This window comes from Onychostruthus taczanowskii, unplaced genomic scaffold (assembly GCF_017590055.1).
Source record: "Onychostruthus taczanowskii isolate IOZ18803 unplaced genomic scaffold, ASM1759005v1 scaffold19, whole genome shotgun sequence".
NCBI lineage: Eukaryota > Metazoa > Chordata > Aves > Passeriformes > Passeridae > Onychostruthus > Onychostruthus taczanowskii.
In genome coordinates, this window is record NW_024499128.1 from 11,994,301 (window position 1) to 12,008,563 (window position 14,263).

At 50.2% G+C, this 14,263-nt stretch overlaps 1 protein-coding gene across 2 annotated transcripts in view; it reads right to left on the reverse strand.

Annotated features, from left to right (window-relative positions):
• The window catches only part of CACNA1H (calcium voltage-gated channel subunit alpha1 H), a 160,144-nt gene that overhangs the window by 109,621 nt on the left and 36,260 nt on the right, over positions 1-14,263 (reverse strand). For both annotated transcript variants that reach the window (XM_041401730.1, XM_041401729.1), the window contains exons 3-4: positions 3,152-3,263; positions 1,497-1,630 (exon numbers count right to left, since the gene is read on the reverse strand). In XM_041401730.1, the coding sequence (XP_041257664.1) occupies positions 1,497-1,630; positions 3,152-3,263 (246 nt within the window). The remainder of the gene's footprint in view (positions 1-1,496; positions 1,631-3,151; positions 3,264-14,263) is intronic.

Below are 14,263 nucleotides of genomic sequence, written 5' to 3' on the forward strand. Positions count from 1 at the left end.
CAGGTCTGGCTCAAATCCAAAAAAACATCTGGAGATGGTCCAGGATCGGCCAGGGAAGGTGGGAAATCATATCCCAGGTCTGGCTCACATCTGGAGATGGTCTGGGATCAGCCAGGGAAGGGGTTTTTCTTCCTCTCATCTCCAGCCTGAGTAATGCCACATCTCCAGTGGGTCTCCTGCTGTTTTCATCCTCCCCAAACATATTCCAGCCATGGAAGGTGGGGAAAAACCTTGGAAAACTCCAAAAGGGCCTCACCAGCCACTTTCCCCCTCATTCCAACAGCAAAATTCCCAGTGCCAAAGCTGCCCCTGAGGACGAGCAGAGGGCTGATCCATGGGGTGCCTGTCCTGGGTTTGGGGGAGCTCTGAGGAGCTGGGGATTTTCTGCTCATCCCACAGATCCAACGTGGAAAAACACCCTCAGCTCCTTGATCAGAATCCTGATCCCGAGTTTTCCCTGCTCTTCCCCTGCCACTCCTCCCTTAAACACTGCAGCAGCTTTATAGGAAAACATAATTAAGGTAAAAATAATTAATAATTAGGGGGTTTTTTTTGCTGTCCCTGATGTTCCTTCTCCAACTGCACCCGAGTTCCAAGGAAGCTCCGCTCAGGAGAGCTCATGTTTTATTCAGGGCACTAAAACCATTCCTAATTGTATTCCAGACAAATAACATGGAGCACAACAAAACCCCATTAGTGCAGGGAAGATGGCACAGCATTAATGGAAAGTGAAAAACGCCCCAACATATTCCAAGGATGTTTTAATTAACCCCGGGCTGGTCATTAGAAACTCAGGAATTCAGAAGTCAGGCAGTAATTAAAGCTTTCCATCCCTTCCCAGGATGTACCGGGCAGGTAGGAGAGCCTGGGCTTTCCAAAGCTGTTTATTTACTGGGGGGAAAAAAAAAAAGTTTGAGCTTTGCCAAGATTTTACTCCGCTCAGTTATTCCCTGTGGGGGTGAGGGAAGTGGTGTCAAAAGCAAGAGGATCATCCCTGGAGCTGTTTATTAACACATCCTGCACAAACCAGCAGCTGGGGGAGATGGGATGAAGCTGTAAACCAGGAGGAGTTTGGAATTGGGGTGAACTCCCAGCCAGCTTTTCCCACTGAGGTTTCAACCTCCCTGATGGGGTTTTTGGGCTGAGTTCTCCTTGTTTGCCCATCCCTGCCTCACTCTGCTGCTGGCACGGGACAGGAGTGGGGCTGAGCTGATTTTTTTTTTTTTTGAGAAAACAGCACTGGGACACTCTGGATCAGCTCAGGATGTGTTAGGATTAAAGGATTGCTCCAAACCCCCACAGCTCTGCCTGATATTCACAACCCGCCCCCAAACCCAGCATGGTTTTGGGGTGAGGATTAAAAAAAAAAAAAATTAAAAATCAGATTTGGGAGATTCTGCCTCCCAAGGCATTGTGAGAAGCAGCCAGGACAAGGCATGGATTTGGTCCCTGGAATTTTCCTGCCCTCAGGATGAAGGGATGAGGGGGCTGCTGACCCTGCCATGACGATGAAGAAGTCCAGGCGGTTCCAGGTGTCTCCAAGGTAACACTTCTGCCCGAAGATGCCCAGGGCCACCATCTTGATGACCATTTCCACGGCAAAGAAGGCGAAAATGAAGTCATCAAACGCCTGGAGAGCAGGAAAAGAGGATTTCAGTCAGTCCTGAGTGCTCCCAGCACGGGGACATTCCATGTTCCCGTCACCAAAGTGCCACCTCCCAGCTCCAAAGTCAAACCCGCAGGATGCTGGCAGCCCCTGGCACAGCCCCTGGCTCATTCCAGGGCTTGGGAAGTGCCCCCAGCTTTTGTTCATCCCCTGATAAGACATGAGGGTCTCACAGGGCTGGAGCCCCTCTGGAGCCAAGCTGGGAGAGCTGGGAATGTTCACCTGGAAAAGGCTCCAGGGAAACCTCAGAGCCCCTTCCAGGGCCTAAAGGAGCTCCAGGAGAGCTGGAGAGGGACTTGTCTTAATTAACCAACTTTCCTGTAATAAACTACACAGAAATTTTGCTCCATAATTTCAGTTCATTTAATTACTGACATCCAAACTCCTCCATAATGAAGTTCAGGCTTTCCCACCTCACATTCCGGGTTCTAGTCCCTCCTGCAGGCTGTGGCAGGGGAGGGATAATGGGGATTTTCCAACCCTTTCCTGCCTAAAACCTGTCAGGAAATTTCCAAGGCCAGGTTGGGCGGGGTTTGGAGAAACCTGGGATAGGGAAGGTGTGGATAGGGATGGAACTGGATGAGCTTTAAGGTCCCTTCCAACCAGTCTGGGATTCCACGGAGGATCCCAGTGACCTTCCTGTTTGGCTGGGACACTCCAAGGGATGTGGGATCCAGAGGAGCCGAGCACGTCAGTGATTTGGGGTTGGGAATGAGGGAAGTAATTCCCAGCCTGAGGAATGTGCAGGGAGCCAAGGAGCTGCCCACACAGCAGATGCCCTGGGATGTGCTTCCAAAGCTGCTCCAGCAGGCAGATGGCAGCGAGGGGACACCAGGAGGGACGAGGGGACAGGCCTGATGTCCCCTGAGCTTGGGGCTGGGGGCTCTGGATGGGGGAGAGTTCCCAAATTACTTCTGGCATGCTGAGGAGAGCAGGGATGGGCTCATCCCGTGCTGTTACCTCATGGAGAAGGGAATGGAGTGGCAAAGGCAGCCCTGGTGCCACATGGCACAGAGCAATCCCAGCAGGAGCTGGCTGGGATGGAGCCAACAGAGGGAGGGAGATTCCCCCCATGGAATCCTGGAATGGTTTGGGTTGGAAAGAACCTTAAAGCTCATCCAGTGCCACCCTGCCAGGGGGACACTTTCCATGGGTGCTCCCAGCCTTGTCCAGCCTGGCCTGGGACACTTCCAGGGATGGGAGTCCATGAGTTTTGTGGTGTTCAAGGAATCCAGTGGGATCTGCCTTCCCACTTCTGAGCCCTTGTTAAGGATGGAGGGAAAGGATCTGGCTGGGACAGATCCAAATCAGCCTTTAGGCTGACCCCCAGCAGATCCCACACAGGCCAGGCTTCGTGGAAAACCCATCCCTGTGGGAAAGCTCCTCCAGGGGAAAAGGAACACGATGGGGCTCCCATCTCCCAGAGCAGCCACCCCACCCCTGCATCCCACAAATCCCAGGGATCTGGGGCCGCAGGGTCCTCACCTCCAGGATGGTGCAGCGCTCCGACTGGCACTCCACGTCCTCGCAGGGCTGGAACATGCCCAGGGTGACGCAGTTGAGCAGGATCACCAGCATGCTCACGTGCTCGAACCAGGTGGCACCGGGTTAAGGACAGCACGGCCTCGGGAGGGGACGCATCCCAACCCTCCTCCCATCCAAACCCTTCTCCCGGGCTAATCCTGGCTCCAAAGTCCCCCACAGCAAGAGAGCAGCTCCAGGGCACCACCACAGAACAGTGCCCAGCTCCTTGCGCCAGCCCTGCTCTCCTTGATTCCCTCTGGAGTTGTCGGAATGAGGTTCTGTCATTCCAGCCCCATTCCCACATCTCCAGGAGGGACAGATTCCACTCTGAGATGGGAATTATGTGTTCTCATTCCAACCCCATTCCCATATCTCCAGGAGGGACAGATTCCACTCTGAGATCCATATCCTGATGGGAATGAGGTCTTCTCATTCCAACCCCATTCCCACATCTCAAGGAATGACAGATTCTACTCTGAGATCCACATCCTGATGGGAGTTATGTTCTCCCATTCCAACCCCATTCCCACATCTCTAGAAGGAATGGATTCCACTCTGAGATCCACATCCTGATGGGAATGAGGTTCTCATTCCAACCCCATTCCCAAAACTCAAGGGACAACAGATTCCACTCTGAGATCCACGTCCTGATGGGAATTATGCTCTCCCATTCCAACCCCATTCCCACATCTCTAGAAGGCATAGATTCCACTCTCAGATCCATATCCTGATGGAAGTGAGGTTCTCCCATTCCAACCCCATTCCCACATCTCAAGGAAGGACAAATTTCACATCCCAATGGACAAAAACAAAAACAGAGCCAAGCTGGTGGGGCCAAGGTTGGGAATGTTTGGGTACAGGATCCAGAGGACATGAAAAAGAAGGAAATGGCTCCCAGCTGGATGTCTCCACTCTCCAAAATCCCCTCATATTCCTTACAGGATTCGCCGGTGCTCAATTAACCGATAATTAATTGGTCTAAGTAGGAAGTGGTGATTTGCATCAGTGCGAAATAGGCCCAAAGTTGCTGTTTGCTGCTGGCAGGACAATTAAAAATCCCACAAAAAGATGGAATAATTCCACAAATTAAGCAGGAACGAGAGAACTGTTTCTAGGGAAAATAATTGGAAACATCTGGATGTGAATAAACCTTTGTGCTTCCAAACCCTCACCTGGGGGAGGCAGAGAGAGGCACAGACATTGAATTATTTCTGATAACATCAATTTCTGGATAAAAAAACCTTCCATGTTTGTTCCTTAGGAATATTTTATCAGGGATTTTATCTGTTCAGGATAAAATTTATTGCAGCAGATCAGAGCTTCGGTCTCAAACTGGTTCTGCACATTCTTATTCATCCAGATTTCAAAAAAAGGCAAAAATCAGTGGGGTTAAATCTTGCAGCTCCCTAAAACCTCATCCCAAAAACCCAGTTCTTATTTTAGAGGGGCTTTAATTGGAAAATTAATTTAATTTAATTAAAAAATTTATTTAATTAAATAAAATTTAATTCAGAGCTGGGAACACCTCGGAGCTGGGAACCAACAGGGCAGGCTTGGAAACCCACTCATCCAAAATGGAAATAAATGTAGGAAACCCAAGAAATAAATGAAATAAAATCCCAGTCACCCTGGCAATGAAGCAGGAGAAGCTCCTGATGGGATTTTTCCATCGCTGAAATTCCAATGTTGGTTTAATTTCTCCCTCCCTTCCAAGATTTCTTCCTGTTTTTCCCCATCTTTAGGAGCTGTTTGGATGCTTTTCCCTAACTGGAAGCCCAGGGATAATCCACAGAGCCAAATCCTGCCCAAAACCCCCAACCACAGCCAGATCCCATTCCCAATATTCCATGGAGTGCTGGGATCCATGTGAAACTCCCTATAAACAGGGCTCCTGTGCCTGCAGTTGCATAAATTTCCTTTATTTTATTTGCAGATTTTTTTTTTCTCCTTTAAAGTCCCAAAAATCACAGCCAGTGGATTTGGAACTGTTCAAAGGCTCTGCGGAGCTCCCTGGACCTTTGATCAGGTGCTCTGCTCATCCCATCCCCAAAAATTTCCCTTTTTTCCGTCTCCTAACTGATCTAAAAGTGCTTTTTATGGCTAAATAATCACCAGCAGGAGAAGAATTGTCCCTGGAGCTGAAATCAGGTCCTTAATTCCCTAAATGCAGGCAGAGCCACTGCTGTCCCCATCCCTGCAACCCCAAAGCTGGAATTTGGGGGGTTTCAGGATGGCAGAGATGTTTGGATTTTCCAAGAGGAAAAAGGAAGGCTCTGCCAGAGCTTTGTGCTCATGGATGTTTGGAGAGGAAAGGAAAAGGGGGGAAAAAAGAGGAGGGGGAAGGAAAAGGGGGAAAAAAGAGGGGGAGGGAAAAAAGGGGGGGAAAAAGAGTTTTGTTTGGGATGAAGAATGGAAAAGGGGAGGGAAGAAGTTCCTGCTCAGGATTGCCAGGGGTGTTCCCGTCCTCCCTCAGCCTCTCCAGCCCAAATTCCTCTCCTGCCCCTCTGGCTCCTGCCCTATTTCATTCCCATGGGATTAGTGCCAGGAAAATCCCTCAGTGAAGAGTGGGATTACTCCCAGAGCTCTGCCCTGATGGGGCTGAGATCCCTCCCGGCAGAAATTGAAGGGAATTTCCGTTCACTGCCCCTTCCTTATCCCTGGAGCCCCAAAAACTGGAATTGAACCTGATTTCCTGCTTTTCCAGAGCCTCCCAAAGCCATCCAGGCTCCAGCAGCCCCGTGGAGATATCCCAAAAAATCCCCCGGGGTGGGGTGGGGGGTGACGCTGCTTGGCAGGGTGGGATTAGGGATCACATTCCCAGCGTCCTGCAGAGCCCCATCGGAACCTCCATCAGGAATGAAAAATCCAATTCTGGTAGGAGGGGAAAACCCGCAGAGGAGGGGAAAAAAAAAGTCCTGGAGCAGCACAAAGAGCAAGGACTGGAGAGGGAATTCCCACAGAACGTCCTTGGGGATGTTCCCGGAGCGCTTTTCCAGCAGGGGAGTCAGGGAAGGTGAGGGATGGCACAAATTCCTCGGGATCCTCCCGGCAAATCCCCTAAAAGAGGGATCTCGGCAGTTGCCATGGCAACGGCGGCTCGGGAAGGGCGGGCAAAACTTCCCAAATCCTTGGGAAGGGAAAGAGCCAAGGGGGATCCGCGCTGGGGGCAGAGAGCAGCCCAAAGGGATTGCTCAATATTTCTTCCTCTGGCAGAAATTCCAGGGAAAAGACATCTCAGAACACCTGGGCCACGCTCAAATCCCCAGATTTCAGATTCCCAGATTTCAGATTCCCTTTGGGAAAGGGCTCCCGGTTTCTTTGAGGAATCCACAGCAGCTCTTAGATGGAAATTTAGTCCCGAGTTTAAAAATGGCACCACAAAACCCAGGCTCTGCCCCCAAATGTTGGCTCCATTCCTGACACTCCCAGGGAATCTCTCCTGATGCTCCCTGCCAGTTTCATGTGGGATTTATGGAATTTATGTTCCCACATTATTATTATTTTTAAGCCACTCAGTGGATTTTAAGCTGCTGTTTTCCACTGCCAAATCCACCGGGATTTGGCAGCCTCCTGGTTATTATGGATCTCCACCATTCCTCTCCCAAATCCTACAAATATTCCTGAAATAAACACAGAAAAAAAAATTAAAAAAAAAATCTGGGATGGCATCACCACTGTGACAAATCCACTGCTTTCATCCCATGCTTGGAATGAAGGACACAATTCCCAAATCCCCAGGTGCTCCAGAGGGAGCAGCTCCATTGAAAAATTCCTAATCCCAATTCGTATTCCATGTGGGAGAGAGGCTGGAGCCACAGGCCTGACACCCAGGAACTGAACAGAAGCAAGATCATGGCACTGTTTTCCCATAATCTTATTATTTTTAAGCCACTCAGGGGATTTTGGAGACTTAACCCATGATTTTAACCCCTGGGATTTGGCGGGATCCTGGTTATTATGGATCTGTCCCGAGGCTGAGGAAAATCCCAAAGCCCTAAATCCCAGTTTGGTTCCAAGAAAAACCAAATGTTTACGGGAGGAGCCGCCAAGGGAAACTTCAGTTTGGGTGGTTTGAGATGTGAGTAATGCACGGAATACAAACACAAATCCTGGGAATTCCAGAGCGTTCCAGGGATGTCCTGCTCCTCTGAGAGCAGCGGGATTGGGTGGGGAATGTGAGAAGGGGGAAGGGAAAAAGGAAAGGGGAAAGAAATTTAAAAAAGAGATAAAAAAGGGGGAGAAAAGGGGCAGAAAAGGAGGAGAAAAGAAAATGTATAATAAATTATAAATTATAATATTCTAATGTATTATTATATATAATAAATTATAAAATTTATTATTATTTATTATAAACTATAATAATTTGTTATTATACTTTATTATAAATTATAATAATTTATTGTTATAATTTATTGTAAATTAGAATGATTTAGTCTAAATAAATTATTTTAAAATTTATAATATTTATAAAATAAAATAGAACAAAATCAAACAAAAACAAACCAAAAGTAATACAAAAACCATAATAAGAGATAATAGTAATATAGAATAATAACATGCTAATAAAATAGCAGCGCAGATAATAATTACAGTGACGATGATGACAATTAATAATTATGATAATAACGATGATAATTACGATGATCACGTTAATAACGGCAAAGCAAATGGATGAACAAAGGACAGGGATGATCCCGAGGAGGAAGCACGACCCAACGCAGGGAGCAGCGGGATGGGCCAGGAGCAAAGAGCAGGAATGAGAGCAGATCAGAGCAGAAGGAACCTGGGAGAGCAGCCAGGGCAGGAGGGGCCAGGGCAGGAGCTCATCCTGCAGCCGGGATCATCTCCCCTCCTTCCCCAGCCGGGATCTGGGCTCTGGGATTAAGCCTGGCTTGGCTGATCCTGGGGCTGGCTCAGCATCAGTGGCAGCAGGAGCCCTTCAGGCCCTGCCAGGTGATGCTGGATTGGGCTTGGTGTGACACCGGGGTCCTGGGGGTGTCACCTGGTCCCCAAATTGCCACCCTGCTGTCCCCAAGAACAGCCTGGTCCCCAAATTGCCACCCTGCTGTCCCCAAGCACAGCCTGGTCCCCAAATTGCCACCCTGCTGTCCCCAAGCACAGCCTGGTCCCCAGATTGCCACCCTGCTGTCCCCAAGCACAGCCTGGTCCCCAAATTGTCACCCTGCTGTCCCCAGCAGCCGGAGCTGGGCTGATCTTGGGAATGAGTGTGGCTAAAAGAGGTGACAAGGTGCAAAAAAAGGGACAATAATAATGCCAGTCATTGAAGAAAATGGGGTTTTGGAGGCAGGGTCAGCACACGGCAGAGCCAAATGTCACCTGGTCCCAAAATTGTCACCCTGCTGTCCCCAGGGTCAGCACAGAGGATAGCCAGATGTCACCTGTTCCCAGAATTGTCACCTTGCTGTCCCCAGGGTCAGCACACAGCAGAGCCAAATGTCACCTGGTGCCAAAACCGCTGAGGACAGCCCGAGCTGGGGATGAGACGTCCCTGGGAATGAGTGTGGCTGGAAAAGGTGACAAGGAGCAAAACAAGGGACAATAATAATGCCAATCTTTCCAGGAATTGGGATTTTGGAGGCAGGGTCAGCAGAGCCATGCTCCCCCCCAGGCAGGATGTGTGGAATTCCCAGGAAATGTTCATCAAATCCAACCCAGGGCTGCTCCTGGGTTTGTCTGGAGCAGGAATTCATTCCTGCCCAGCCCCGAGCTCTGGCAGCTCCTGGATTTGTTCCTGTGCCCCTTGAGCTGAGCTGTCACGTCCTGGGTGACATTTGGTGGCTTTGGGGGTCACTGGTGGCCTTGGCATTGCTGGGTTGATTCCATCTCAAAGACTTTTTCCTGAATAATCCTGGGATTCTCCCTCGGCCTTTGCTCTTAACCTGGGCACGAACCCAACCTGAGCAGCTCCTGCTCCTGAGGGATGTTTTCCCTCTGCTCCCAGGGATTTTTCCCCCTCTGTTCCAGGGATTTTTCCCCCTCTGTTCCAGGGATTTTTTCCCTCCGTTCCACAGATTTTCCCCCTCTGTTCCCAGGGACTTTTCCCCTCTGCTTCCAGGGATTTCCCCCCCTCTGTTCCCAGGGATGTTTTCCCTCTGCTCCCAGGGATTTTTTCCATATGCTCTCTAGGGATTTTTTTCCCTTCGTTCCACGGATTTTCCCCCTCTGTTCCCAGGGATTTTTTCCCTCTGCTCCCAGGGATTTATCCCCCTGTTGCAGGGATTTTTCCCCCTCTGCTCCCAGGGATTTTTTCCATGTGCTCTCTAGGGATATTTTTCCCTCCATGGATTTTCCCCCTCTGTTCCAGAGATTTTCCCCTCTGCTCCCGGGGATTTTCCCCCTCTGTTCCCGGGGATTTTCCCCCTCTGCTCCCCAGGAAATGTCCAGGGCACAGCTCCCAGTGCCCACCCAGCCACCCCAGGGCCAGCTCCTGGCACACACACCCCCAGGGACAGATGGATTTACCCCGTGCCATTCCCAATGATCCTTCCTGAGATTACCCAACAGAGAAAAAAAATCATGGGTTTTTACAGCTGCAATTCAGGAGAACGCCAAGCAGGCACTGCCTGGCCCCAAATTTCGGGAAGGGGCAGCGGCAAGGGGGAGCTGGCAGCATTCCCAGCCCCGGGCTGGAGCTGGATCCAAAGCAGCCCCACGTTCCTGCTGCACTGAGCACAACATCTGCTCCAGCCACGTGCTGGGCTGCGAGAGACAAATCCCTCCCAAAGCCGGATCCAGACAGGGAATGCCCTTTTCACCCCGGGAATGGCGCTCCCAGCTCCCAGGGCTCGTGCAGGACCAGCTCCAGGCCCTGCCATGCTCCAGGAGCTCTTTTCCCAGCTTTTCCCTGGCTCTGGATGTGCAGAGCTCAGCACAGCTCCTGAGCTGGGCTGGGCCTGGGAGCGAGTGTGGCTAAAAGAGGTGACAAAGGACAAAAGAAAAAAAGGGATTTTGGAGCTTTTCAGCTTTCTGTTCCCCGCCTGAGCATCCTCAGGACACATCTGGGTCTTGGGGTGTCTGTGCAGGGCCAGGAGTTGGATCCTTCCAGCCCAGGAGATTGCAGGATTCTGATTTCTAGGATTTTTCCATCCATAACATTCCTATGATCCTACAACCCTGGAATTCCCCATGATCTGCCCTCTCCATGGAGGCAGAAGGAGGTTTCTAGGATTTTTCCATCCATAACATTCCTATGATCCTACAACCCTGGAATTCCTCATGATCTGCCCTCTCCATGGAGGCAGAAGGGGGATCCTGGGATTTTTTTTTTTTATTATTTTGATTTTAATTCAGCTGGGAAAATTCCAGTGCCATTCCCAAAGAACCAGAATCCTAGGATGGATTTGCATGAGCAGCATCCATCCCTGCCAGGCTACACCTATCCCACCCTGCAATCCCATGGACTGACCTCTCCGTTCAAAGAGAGCATCTCTGGGACACCAAAGAGGGTTTGGGCTCAGTTTATTTTTTTCCCTGACTGCAATAGTGACAAAAAGAGGGAAAAACAAACTCAAATCCCCAATCAAACCCTCCACGCTCCACTTGGGATCCCTGGCACATTCTCCTGAGGAACAGAGGCAATTTTTTCTTCAGGATAATTGAAGCAGCTTTGATTCCAGGGGCAGTTTGGGCTGACATTTAAACGAGCTCAAAATTAAGCCAAGCTTTATTCTCAGCTGTGATTTTTGACTTGGAAACACAGGAATTGCCCAAATTCCCATGAGCTCAAGAAGGACCTCAAGGATGGAGTGAGCTGGGATTGGGCAGGGGATGGAGGGTCCCTGTGCCACATTTTGGGGACAGAGGTGACACCTGGGATCATCCCAGTGCAGCTCTTTGGGGTTTTCACCCTCCCCAAACCCTTCATATTTATGCTGAGTGGTTGAATATCCCCTGATAAATCCAGGTGGGATGAAAATCTCATTTTTTCCATCCTGTTTTCCCATCTTGGGTTAGCTGGTGAATGGAAAGAACTGGACACATCCCACTGAAGCTCCAAGGAATCCCAGAGATCCTGAACCCCAAATCCTCAGCCCCCAAAGGGACCAGAACCTGCAGCACTGGGCATGGGGTGCCCCCAGTGTGGGGTCCCACAAATCTTCCACCAGGACACCACTGAGAAAAGGAATTTCTAAGGAGCTGCTGGAGCTGAACCTCCTGGAATTCCTGCCTGGGTGGTTGTTCCTGGTCACAAAAAACCCACTTCTGTCCCTGCTGGAGGTTTGGATTCCTGGATAAATATTTCCCAGGGATTCCCAGGTTTTCTCTCCTTTTCTCAGGCTGAATTTGGGATGGGTGAATCCGCCCAGGAGCTGTGACACATCCCTGAGCTGCAGCAGCACAATCCCAACATAAACACATTCCCACACATCCCAGAGATGTTGTTTCTATCCTGGGGATTCCCAGGCTGCTGTGGGATCCCAGACAGGCTCCTGATCTTTAATTCTCTGTGTGAGTAATGCCTTTCCCTGCTCCTCACCCCAAACGCTCTTTCATCCTCTCCCTGTGCTTCTCCTCCCTCTGGATTTATTCCCTTTTATCCCAGCTCTGCCAGGATGACAAACACAGCCCCCAAATGCCAGAGGAAATGAGGCACAGGCAGATGCAGCAGGGATATCTGAGATAACAACAGATCCCACTTCCAGTCTACCCCAAAACCAGGGAATTGGTCCTGAACCTCCTCCCAGGAGTGGTTGCAGGAGTTTGGGGAGAAATCCACAGTGGCAGCTGTGAATCCCTGGGTTCCCTGCTGGAGCTGAATCTGTGGCAGGTTCCAAGTGGATGAAGGATGAATTAATTTAGGGAAAATGAGGATCTGGGATGGTTTTATCCCAAAGCTCTGGAGGTTACAGGATATGGAACATCCAACCAGGATCCTCCACTCCTGTGCGTGGATCACACCTGGTGGATTTAACTCCTGGATTTAATCATTTAATCTGTCACCTGGACAAATTCATGGACTCCCCATCCCTCTGTTCCACAGCCTGAAAATATTCCACCAGCAGCACTGTGGCTCCCTGGATATCCCCAAATCCCACGGAGAACACTCCATTCAGTGCCTCTGGCAGCCTCCTCATGCAGAGACCCCCTGGAATTCTCTCCCACCCAGCCAGGAACTGGAATCCCACCTCCAAACGGATCAGGATGTCAAAGCGGGAAGAGGGGAAAATCCCTGGAAGTGACTTTTGCAGCCATCTGTGACCCAGGAGCTGTCCTGGGTGGCCCCACCAGGAAAAGCTCCCACCAGCCTGGGTTTCTCCCTGTGCTCTCTTCCTTCAGCCTCCAACTGGAATATCCCCAAAAATAAATCCCAAAAACCATCTCAAGGTGCAGCTGGAAGAAAGGAAGGAGCTCTGGCTGTCCCTTTGGAGGTGAGGGAAAGGAGCCAGCAGATTTCCAGGCCACACGAGGTTCAGCTGTGGAGTTTCTAACCCAAAATTCCAGCTTTGCAGCTGGAGAACAGCTCCAGGAAAAGCCAGATGGAAAAGAGGGATGCACATCCCACTGAGGGCCTGATCCAGGTGGATCTGAGCAGGACAGGACCTCATCCTGAGGGGGGGAATCTGGGATAAAAATGCTGCTGGAGATGGGATTTCCTTCACCACAATTCCCAGATATCTGTGTCCATCAGGTGCTGTCACACAAATGAGTTCAATCACTCCACAAATCACCCAAAAAAAGCTCCTTTTTCCCATCTAAAATCCATCATCCCAGCAGCTCCTCCCCAGTAACACCAGCAAGGCCCAGTGGCTGCTCCCTGAGCCAGCCCCATTCCCAAGGATTGAATTCCAACATAATACCCCATGTTCCAGCCATTAATAAATCCAGGGGAAACCTCATCCCGTTTCTCTGGGTGGGATTCCTGGGATTCCCCCCAAAAAGCCCCAAAATTCATGGGATTCCCCTCAAAAAGCCTGGAATGGCTCCGAGCTCAATTCCAGCCCTAATTCCAAGGGAAGGTCTCACAGAGCTCAGCTCCAAGAGGTTTTGTAAACAAAGCCACCAAACAAAAGACTCCCAAAGCTCGGCATTAATGGAAAAGTTATTGGGCTGCTTTTTCCCCCCCTTTTTTCTTTTCACACAGCAATAAAAGAAAGCTCCTGAAATAAACTCCCCCTGCAGCGTTTGCAACCCAAACAAGGAGGCTGTGGTGCCACACGAGGAGCGGGAGCTGCAAAGAGGTGACAAAATCCCTTTTTCCCACCCTTTTTCCCAAGCTCTCCCACCTCAGGTCCCTCAGAATTACCAGGATTTCCCTGCAGGATCCTCCCAGGTGCTGCCACAAACGGCACAGGAGGAGCAGAGTAAAGAAATGTGGGGTTGGATCCAGGAGGAATTTGGGAGTAGCTCCTCCCTCCTCCTGCTAATTAAGGCCCTGCCACTAATTAAGGCCCTGTTCGTTAGCAGGGGGCTCAGGGAGCTGCAGCTGGCACAGAGGGGCAGTGCCAGGGCTGGGGGATGATTCCTTAGGGAGGGATCATGGCAGGTTTGGTGTCTGAAATCGAGGAAAACCCCCAAAACATCATTTATAGAATTAATAAAATTAGAAGTTATAAAATTCCAAGGATGTTTGCCCCGGAGAGCAACAGGTCCCAGCCAGGCCTGGATGAGCCAGGCTTTAAATTGGGATGGAAATCCTTGGATTTGTCCCATCTTCCCACGTGTTTGCATCCTGAGGGTGCTGCAGGGAGCAGATTTTTGCTCTGAGCACTGATGGATATTTTAATGTCGAGCTGCAGCCCTGAGTGATGGCATTTAGGGTTTAGTCCTGGCTCAAGCACATGTGTAAATCCAGCCAGAGCTGGCCCAAATCCAGCCGAGCACTTAAACCAGCGTTTTCCTGTGGATTTCACCCAGGTTTAGAGCAGGCAGGGCTGGAAATGGAAGGTGAGGATGAAGCAGCAGGAGGGGAGGATGTGATGGAGCAGGAGGGGAATTCCCAGGAAGCAAAGAAGGACAGGAATTGGTGGCCCAGCAAAGGTGAACCTGAATTTCTCAATTTCTGCCAGGGCACTGTTCATGATCTCCATTTCCTCCTTCCAAGGGGTGATTTCC